Source organism: Anopheles coustani, chromosome 3 (assembly GCF_943734705.1).
Source record: "Anopheles coustani chromosome 3, idAnoCousDA_361_x.2, whole genome shotgun sequence".
NCBI lineage: Eukaryota > Metazoa > Arthropoda > Insecta > Diptera > Culicidae > Anopheles > Anopheles coustani.
In genome coordinates this window covers 48,834,008-48,843,619 of record NC_071288.1, presented here as the reverse complement: position 1 = coordinate 48,843,619, position 9,612 = coordinate 48,834,008, and the positions used below count along the sequence as shown (strand labels likewise).

The window sequence follows — 9,612 nt, the reverse complement described above, 5'->3', positions numbered from 1 at the left end:
ACGACTACAAATAATACTTCACGCGCATCGGTTTATATACCGTTCTGGTCGTCACAACAGTGATGCCAGATCCTTAACTCTCCAAGCAGAGAAATGTCTACACAAGGTAGTTATAACTAAGGTGTGCTAAACGGTGCTTATTTCTAACAACCCAGACTCTACAATTACAAGAAAAGGTTAACCTCGACGCCATACCTGCACTATCCCTAATATTGATCGTATATGAGGGCTATTTGGGACTATAATTTAGTCATCAATTAAATCGATTCCATTTCAAAATAGTGTGAAAAATCTGACCAGCATTTCATACGGTACCGTAAACTATGCGACTTCAGATATTACGATTGATTGCAGTAAATTAGTAACTACCCGCAGGAAGCTGTAGCAAATACAGTTTTTGAACCCAATTTAGTGTTCGCAGAATTTTTACTAATGCAGGAAGCTTGTTCTACGAATTAACGAGTTAACTTCAATATGCGTACAACAACAAATGTATATGCTTAATTGGTAGGTTGTATTACATAAATGTTTATTAATTTTTCTTTTGCAATTTTTGAATACACGTGTTTTCCGTTGGATTAAGGTATGTTCAATAAAGATGGCCGCCACTCAAGATTCCTACAATGCTCGAAGGTGGCCAGCGCTCAAGATGCAGAAATTTCAGGTCGTTTAAGTAAATATTTGACATAATGAATGTAAACAATTTTACAATTGACAAGCCGCTCAGAAAGGTCTGACCTGTGTCAAGCGGAAAATCTGATATTTTGAACAGTTTCACACCAAATCTTTTACCAGCTAGATGCTGCTGTTAGTTTGTCTCAATTCTGGAATCTTAAATTAATCAGTAAGTTACACTACAAGAAATTGTGGTTCTACTTGTCTTCCTAAAGATGGGTAGAATTCCATCGTCAGTACTATCAAGTGTGTTTATTTGGACCATAATCTTAACTTTTGCCGGTGAATCGAAAACATCATGTTTAGCCGACTCGGCAAAAGATGTTGAAAAAGTTCCCGAGCTGGATTTGACCAAAATGATCAACGAGAAAGTGTGTATCCTTTTCAATTGGTAAATCGAATCGTATAGACGGGTATCTGTCGATCATCAAAACGACACGTCAATGATCTCTTATCGAACAGATTGACCCTTTTTCTTATCACCCGGCAAACGACACGTTTTCCTTAATGCTCTACTTATCTAGATTCGAAAATATTTGTCCGCAAACGGGAGGAGCATAAATTGTTGGTAAACCACCTACAATCTATCGACGATTACGCGAAGCGGTATAAATTATTGAAGCTTGGTATCGACGAGGTACTGAGGGTAAGCATGTTTGTGATTGGCGTTTGGAGCCAGTTTTTTAAATGAATCATTCAACATGTTTCTAGTTAATCCGTGAGGAAGGAGCAAAACTACGTGGGAATAACATTACGGCTGAATCGGAGTTTCCCAAAATACAGGAGCTGATCAACGCATTGGCACAGTACCTGGAGAACACATGTCTTTTCGCGGAGTTGGTATTACACTTCCCAGACATGTCTTACCGTATTCTGAAGCCTGTTTCAGATTGGCGAGAACTGATGACCCAGGCACTAAATTACTCAAAATCATTTGACCACATCTTGGACGACAAGTCGGTCGAGTTGCTTGGGTTATTGAATCAGGAAATTAACGAAGACCAGCGGACCGACAGCTACGTGAATCCCTACCGAGAAGCAGCACAGTCTACCAGTGGGGAAAACGTAAAAGCGAAAAAGAAAAGCAAAACGAAAACGAAAAAAGGACCTTCAATAACGCCTCCGAAGACTGAACTATGACCATACACAAACACACACACCTGTTCGCGGTTGTTAAAAAGGACTTCATGTTCTTAAATATACTTATGGAAAATTTACAAAGTAGTTTCATTTATGTTAGAGTTAGCGCTGAACGCTTCAGTCCCGCATCGTCGGTGCACCGAGCTGTCCCATTTGCACCATCTTTCCGTAGCCTCCACGTCCCAGATCGTGATCCTGTCGATATTCGTCACGCACCTGGCCGCCGGTTTTGCCACGACCGTACTGTCGACCTTCCACGAACCCTGCATCCCAATCGACACGCACGATACGATCGTCTAACCGCGTACCGTTAATATAACGCATTGCGCTTTCCGCATCCATCCGCGCGTAATATTCTACGAAGCAGAAACCGCACGGAGTCTTCTTGAACTTGTCCAATCCCATGATGATGCGCCGGACGTCGCCACAACGTGAAAATAGTTCGTGTATCTGTTCCTCGGTCGTATAGAATGATAAATTGCCTATGTACAACGTTGAGGAAAGACGAAGCAGTTTTTCCTGCTCGTGACGAGAACCCTAAAAGAACATGGAAAGCGCATTTAGTCCAAGATCAATGTAAACACTACACACACAGCTTCTTTGACGCGGCAAAGCTTTCCCTATAGTTTTTACCTTGAAGTGTTGATCGCGATATTTACTAAGTGCAACGGATGGTGTATGCACGGATGAAATCTGGGAAGCCATCTCGTATGGTTTCAAACTGTTGCAAATGTTGCAAATTTCACGATGCCGAACACTCGACTGAATCTGTTCGTCAATGGCAGGCCAATTGCTATCAAAACAAACTTGAGACTGACAGTTAACAGGCATCACCAACCGCCACGACCTCTGTGAGTAAAAATAGCAACTAAAATGCTTCACAAGGTTTATATGAAAAGACAGGTCGATAAAATAAGGCGCGAAAAAGGAACCACGTGAACGATTTCAAAATTTTCTGATAGATCTTATTTACAGTAGATTGACACTAAAATGTAAAAACACAATAACACGATCACATAAATGGTTCAAAATCGAATTATTGCTGTATCACTCTTACTTTATTTCAAAAACCAAACGCGTCAGCTAACACAATCATATTAAAAATCGTTTATCAATAAGCGTCTTCTTGGCAAGATTATTTTTGAGTACGTAATTCATCACCACTTCGAAACACTTGAATACGATTCCGATGACGATGATTGCTGACAGATAGTTTCCAGACAACAGCACCACGCAACAGAACAACAACAGCTCAACCTGGAAGAATATACCCTCATTTCCGTAGAACAAAATTTGATCGAACGAGTGGCCGTTGTCGATATAGAAAACGCCTTTATCTGCCAAAAATAAAAGCACATTAGTTACACCATTTGGAGCAGGTCGAGGCAAATTTCCGTTCAGTTCAACTTACTCTCTGTCACATAGCTTTGAAATTCACAGTTCAATATGTTTTCCAAAATGCTCCTTTCTTGAATAATATAATCAACATCTTTTAGTGCCTGAAAAATAAAAATCAAGGTAGAAGATCATATTGCCAACATTAACCGATAGAATAATAAAACAAAACCTACGTGATCTACAAAAGCCGCAAAGAATCGATTTACGTTATAATATGTCAGTATGGTGCGCTCGAAGTTGTACTCCATACGACCTCCACCAGGACTGGTAAATACCTCGCTCGTGCTCATTTTAGCACTTCCAATCAACTGCGGCTGGTTCAGATGCTGGTGCGGCCCGAGCGACGAAGAGTTTCGCAGCGGCGTTATGAGTTTGTCGTAGAACATTCGCAGGTTTTTTGGCACCAAAATGGAGTACGTTTGCTGCTCGGATCCTGGCAGCAGCCCTCGATTTCCACAGAGATTTTCCTCCTCGCGCTTGAACTGCATAATCATCGAGCACATGTCCGTGTCGGAGAATCCGTGCGGCGAACGTCCGTGAATATAGTACCCGTACGACTCCATACTCAGTATGAACACGGATATATTCGCGATCGATGCAACGTCGATAAACTGCTGGATGGCGTTTTCGATGAACCGATCGTGTATGAGGAAACTATACAGCCGCTGCACCACGTACACCGTAGCATATATCAAAACACCTACGGCTACGAGAAGCACCTTGTCAGGCTTTCCCAGTGCTTCTTCGTTGCGGTACAGATGCAGCTGGAACGCATTGGAAGACCAGTTTTCGAACCCAAATATAACAAACACAAGCGCCAGCAGTACGATGTGGGCGAACATGGAAATTTTTCGCCTGGTCGCCAGTTCCTGCCACTCGTTGGCAATGAAGTAATTCCGCCAAGCCGAAACACTATCGTGAGAAGAAGTCGGTTTGGTCTGTAAATAAAAGCAGCATGAATAGTATATTGGGTCAACATCAGACGTGGTTTACCCGAGTAGATCAACTCACATTCGTACTGGATGCAATGGAAGGTGTATCCAATTGGTGGACTCTTTGACTCATGGTGCCTATATCGAATATTTTCGGTCGTTCCCAGTCGATGAAGAAAATGTCCACATTCGCCATGTAGAAAAAAACTCGTATGAGTTTTATCAACTAGAAGCAGGAAGATGATTTGGCATTAAAAAGTGTTATTCGTTTTGTAATTTTTTTATTTCTGTCCTACCTTCAGACTAAATCCGACGTAAATAAACACCTCCACTACATTCTGGACTTCCAACGGTAGCAACAGGTGAATGGTGCTTTGTGTTTTGTAAATGAAAAGCACATGAAGGACTATGATAGCCGTAACTACTAGGAAAGCCGTTCCCAGGTACGAGCCAAGGTAGATAAGAAAGTTCCAGAAAATTTCCATATCATAGTATTCCTTGCTTTGGCGTAATTTGTAGCAGTACGATTGAAAAACTGTCATAGAAAAGGCGAGTAGTATGAAGATTGGAAGTAGGATCTGGGAAAAAGAACGCAACGAATTTATTAAAAAAAAACGTCAGAAGGAAACATTTGGATGCTTTACTCACTTCGAGCAAAGAGGTGTAGCTGTAAGTCTTCGTAAAAGAAACGCTGAATTGAAACTCGACCGTACTTCCATAGAACGGAACCCGTGCGTTTGTTGTGTTGAGAAGTGCGTACTCCATTCGTACCAACGGTACCGAAATCTGGTTCGGATGCTTTCCATGATCCGGATGTAGCTTAAACTCGATGTCGATCTTCGTCACGTAGCGTAGAAAGAAGAACTGATTCTTCACATCGACCTCCCCGTACAGTGGCGGTTTGTGTAATTCGTTCAGCCCCGACAGGGTGTCCACCAGGAGAAACCTCTTAACCAGCTGCCACCGTTCCGGTTCATCACCATCGTTCTGAGCGAAGGCGTCCTTTATCAGCACCGGCACCGGGCGCATGAGTCGAACTTTCTGTTCGTAAAAATTCACATACAACGACAGAAACTCCACCTCCCGAAAGTCCTCCACGAGCCGGTCCACCGTTAGCCGACATTTGCGCCGATAGTTCTGGCCGAAGCGTATCCGCTGCTCCTGACTGACGTCGTACCGTTCGCAGAGGTTTACGTCGGCAAAGTGCATTTCGCGAAATTGTCGCAAATTACCGTACAAATCGTAGCTCACCAGGGTAAGGTTGAGGGTGTTGTTTATCTGGAACGATAATCGATTCGGGCGGAAGGGTTAGAAAAGTAGTGCGCTCCACTTTACCCGTACTGGACGACCCGCTTGTGTGCATGTGCAATGATTCGTGAGCTTTTACCGGCGACATTTGCATGTCGCGTGTTCAATGATATTAGGCTTTAGCTACTCCACTGGAATAGAGTGTACAAGTGCACTCGCAAATGAACTATCTTGAAAAAAAGTAAATGGCAAGCAAGTGAAAGCCCAACGCAAAGATTAGAGGACGGCGATAAGAAAACCCTAGAGCACTTAAAACCTTTAAGTACAATATGTTCATTTTCTGTACTTTTATTTTGTTAGGACATTTTTCTTTTTTACTTGCATTATCTTCAACCAACATGGCCGTACTAGAGGATGCTGAATTAAAGTTCAATTGATTTAACAATGTTTACTTGATTGATGGACGTATCCGGACCACGTCGAAAACAAAAATGAATCCATCGAATCGGAAGTTACCAAGGGAACTAACCTTGTTCAATAGTTTCCCTTTCTGCAAAACTAGATCCCAGCTCAACCGTGTTCTCTATTTTATACATTCAAGCCCAACCAACAATATAGGCTCGACGGGGTTGGTTTAATTTTCCCGATAAATGGTTTGGCGTGGTGCGGCTGTTGGGCGCCTCCTGCACCATGATTGCATTATGAATGGGGTATGTGATTTGCTCAAATATTCAGGAGGATCAGCTAGCATTGACCTTCAACTCGGTGAAAACATTTACCATGCGAGGCGGATTGATTACTGTCCACCAAGGACCTCGCGGAGCACACAGGGCATTAATTATTAGGCACCGCTTTTACTCTCTATCCACTCTACGGATGGGCTATGATAGGATCACACATCAACGCCCTGAAGACGGTATCAGGAATGAAAAATGATTTGTTAATGTTGACGATTCCTTCGCGCTTTCAGGTCGAAGTGGACAATTCTAATAAGTTCTCAATTTTGGGGATGTGGGTCAAAGCGTGTTACCGCACCAAACGAAGGTCCCTAACCTTTGTGTCATGTTTAGAATCTTCTTAACGTGCTACTAGGGAGCTCTCGACCTGGTTTTACACCCCAGATTGTACTGCCCGCCGCATGAGTTCAAATTTGACCCACAATTAAGCCATGTCAACGGTGGAAGGAAACATAAGAAAAACAGTTTTATCGTTAAAATTAATTGCAGCGCATACATTACCGTACCGCTTTCTGTCCTAGGCCAAATGAGTGGCTAGTTTCCTTTATTAATGAAGGTTTATATAGCACCAAAACAAATGAGGGGGATTCGCATATTTAACAGGCACGAGTTAACTGGCACATTTGGTGCAGAGAAGGAGGACTTGCCCTCAGCCCTTAGGAACTTTCCGTTTTCAACGCGAGGATGTAACATTTGGTGCCCTATTTTCGTCACCATTGACCCTACCAACATACCTGCTTCGCAACATCGTTGTCATAACTGTAGTCCAAATACTTTTCCAGCAGCTCGCCAACGTACTTTCCGCGACGATAGAACAATCCAGGCTGCACGACTTCGGGCCCCAGCTTGGACGCCGTACCACCGCCACCGCCCTCCCCGGCCAGATAGCTCTGGCTAGCGCTGACCACACTGGGGACACTGGCACCGCTACCGGCAGCCCCTAGCGCGGTCAGGTCGTACGTTTGGTACGTGTAGAAAATGGCACACGGCGAGTACCAGTCCAGGCTGTAGAAACTGAGGACGCACAGATTCGCCAACTGCTGGCAATGTCGCATGCTCCGGATCACATGACAAAACACTATTAAGAATTTGATATTTTTGTACACGTTGACGTTCTGCCGGTTCTGGTGCAGGAACCGATTCAAGCTGAACGCCGGAAAGTGCTGCACGTCGCGGAGCAGCGACTGGGGGAGGCAGAAGTTATGGGCAGCGCGCGATTCGCCCGGTCCCAGCGGGCGCACAACATCCGGCTCGATGTAGAGCGCGTTGGCCTTTAGGTCGCACTCGCAAACCGACCGCTCGGTGCCGGGTGGGAACGTCCGGCGCCGCTGGTACACCGTGCGGGACGACTTGGTCGTGTTGATGACGCCGATTTGGATGGTTTTGCAAAAGTTGACCGTGTCGATCCGCTCGCCCGCACCGAACTGGGCGAAGAATTCACTCACATTTTGACAAACCGGCCGCTGAAGGACACTGTCATGGTCGCGTGTGGCCACGGACTGATCGTTGCACGTGCAGGATAGCTCTGTAAAGACCGGAATGGTTTGTGACCTTTCTGCATCTTATTGGTTTGGTAAAATACTATGTTTTATGAGGTCAAAGGCAATTTAACAGTGTCTTAGTATATAAATATAATGATGAACAATGTTGAATAATATGTAACCAGACCAAAATGTGTGTAGAAGATAAAAATAAAAATTGTTAAACTGCAAAAACTACATACTTTTCTATTTATTATTCGTAATATACGCAACGTACACCTCATTTGCAACTAACAAAATACTTTGCGTCTCAAACCAGATCCATAAGTTCAAGATTTAAACGATGTCTCTGAATAAGTGACGTGCAAGTATCATTTCGATGAATATTGAATCATCATCTCCAAAACAGTTCCCATGGGGGCATGGGGCTCAAAATATTGACCATATAATTTTATTCTTATTTTTAAACACAACTGCAACAGTTCAAGCTTGTTTAATCGATAAGGCCAACGATCGAAAAGTTTTGAACTCGGAATGCAAATCTCTCTTATACTCACTGTCCTTTCCCGGTATCAGGTGCAATCCGTCGTCGCACACCACACACTTCATGGCAAATAAATCGAAGTACTCGTTGGTGCGACACCCGTCGGGCGTGGCGTACAGCTGCACGTCGTTCGAGTTGTAAAAGTCCGCCTTTGCTATGAAGAACAATTCACTACACGCGAGCACAAGCAATATAAATATTCTCCACCTAGACAACATCTGAGGCATCGGCCTTAGAATCGAATTGAAATTGCCTTGGCTAAGCTCCATCATGCATCGGCCACACTAGGGTCCTTTTTGAAAAATGTCCATCTTAGGCGAATAAATAATGGTGCTTTCACTTTCACTTGACTCCCGTGTGAGTCGTGTGCCCGGAAGGATTCGTATTGACTCGACAACTATCTGCAGCCGACTGCATTGCCTTACCGAGGGAAAACCTAAGGAAAGCTGGACTTGACCCATGTAAACAAGGGGGCACGTTTGTTTAGTTTCCGTTACTATGGTTACTAACTTGTGCAAATACAATCCAATCCTCCCCAATGCCATGTTGAATCAAACACCCGGCAGAAAGGGGCTGGTGCTCGTGTACATTTCAATTCAGACTTTGTTGTTGTACCGAATAATACTATTCCAAAAGTAACACCTGTAACACGTGTTCCATGATTGTCCCATAAGGAGATAAATAGACTCTTCTCAAAATAGCGTAATAAACAATAGTCAACCAAGTTAGTCTAGTGATCATATGAACTTACTACACTTTATTCTGCAAAAAGTTTGACTAAAAACTGCATCCTACATTTATAATTCGCATTCAGATTCAAAATAATTCAAATTATTTGTTTGTTTTGTATAAATTTTCCAGTCCAGTTGTTTCCCTATTGTACGTGGATATTCAGTCCTCTCGTACAGGGGAGGGTCCGGTCTCGGTTGGGATTCGAACTCACGCCGTCGAGGTGGTGAGCCTCGGTGCTCATGGGCCGATTTTCTAACCGGCCCTACCACTCGGCTGTCGCGGACCGCCCCGACAGATCCTTCACTAGCCCAATAAACAATCTCGATGTGGCATTATCAATAAATATCATTTCTCAATTTAAAACAGGCATTCTCAATAAACAAAATAAGAATAAATATTCGCTGAACTGTTGCTGAATTCACTGAACTATCAAGACAGATTAAAATCCGAACGAAAAGGGATTCGTCATTGTGTGAGATATCTTGACTATGGAAACTACTATGTTACACTAAACACAGAATTTGGACAGTCCGTAGAATTTGCCATGTTGCCATTAACACCACAATATAGAATAAATATTTATCGTCAAAAGCGATTGTCATAGCCCCATTTCAATATGGTTGCCACGAGGATGTTAGAAGCATCACCTTCTACATTGCATTCACCTTGTTTCGTGGCTTCTTGGGCCGTCTCGGCCATATGTCAACTGTCATTGTTGACATTTT

General features: G+C 43.4%; 3 protein-coding genes across 3 annotated transcripts; 1 reads left to right on the top strand and 2 right to left on the bottom strand.

Annotated features, from left to right (window-relative positions):
• The first annotated feature begins 762 nt into the window (after positions 1-762).
• LOC131272071 (coiled-coil domain-containing protein 134-like) lies at positions 763-1,889 on the top strand. Its single transcript, XM_058273689.1, has 3 exons — positions 763-1,050; positions 1,200-1,321; positions 1,387-1,889. Exons 1-3 carry the CDS (start codon positions 891-893, stop codon positions 1,813-1,815), a joined length of 711 nt encoding a protein of 236 aa, XP_058129672.1. The 5' UTR covers positions 763-890; the 3' UTR covers positions 1,816-1,889.
• LOC131272072 (nuclear cap-binding protein subunit 2) lies at positions 1,839-2,605 on the bottom strand. Its single transcript, XM_058273690.1, has 2 exons — positions 2,449-2,605; positions 1,839-2,352 (listed from the first exon to the last, which is right to left on the bottom strand). Exons 1-2 carry the CDS (start codon positions 2,518-2,520, stop codon positions 1,933-1,935), a joined length of 492 nt encoding a protein of 163 aa, XP_058129673.1. The 5' UTR covers positions 2,521-2,605; the 3' UTR covers positions 1,839-1,932.
• Positions 2,606-2,907: 302 nt separating this feature from the next.
• On the bottom strand, positions 2,908-8,382 carry LOC131262307 (meckelin). Its single transcript, XM_058264284.1, has 8 exons — positions 8,169-8,382; positions 6,865-7,655; positions 4,794-5,423; positions 4,442-4,723; positions 4,225-4,371; positions 3,387-4,151; positions 3,227-3,314; positions 2,908-3,152 (listed from the first exon to the last, which is right to left on the bottom strand). The coding sequence occupies exons 1-8, from the start codon at positions 8,380-8,382 to the stop codon at positions 2,908-2,910; spliced, it is 3,162 nt and encodes a 1,053-aa protein (XP_058120267.1).
• Between the last annotated feature and the right edge of the window lie 1,230 nt (positions 8,383-9,612).

Bases quoted from the DNA above. Each gene is read 5' to 3' on its own strand.
- LOC131272072 (XM_058273690.1), bottom strand. From the start codon at position 2,520: ATGGCTTCCCAGATTTCATCCGTGCATACACCATCCGTTGCACTTAGT. The intron at 2,353-2,448 runs GTAAAAACTATA...ATGTTCTTTTAG, and splicing joins ATCGCGATCAACACTTCAAG to GGTTCTCGTCACGAGCAGGA.
- LOC131262307 (XM_058264284.1), bottom strand. From the start codon at position 8,382: ATGCCTCAGATGTTGTCTAGGTGGAGAATATTTATATTGCTTGTGCTC. The intron at 4,372-4,441 runs GTAGGACAGAAA...TCCTGCTTCTAG, and splicing joins ACGTCGGATTTAGTCTGAAG to TTGATAAAACTCATACGAGT. The intron at 3,153-3,226 runs GTAAGTTGAACT...TATTTTTGGCAG, and splicing joins TCAAAGCTATGTGACAGAGA to ATAAAGGCGTTTTCTATATC.
- LOC131272071 (XM_058273689.1), top strand. From the start codon at position 891: ATGGGTAGAATTCCATCGTCAGTACTATCAAGTGTGTTTATTTGGACC. The intron at 1,051-1,199 runs GTATCCTTTTCA...CTACTTATCTAG, and splicing joins AATGATCAACGAGAAAGTGT to ATTCGAAAATATTTGTCCGC. The intron at 1,322-1,386 runs GTAAGCATGTTT...ACATGTTTCTAG, and splicing joins GTATCGACGAGGTACTGAGG to TTAATCCGTGAGGAAGGAGC.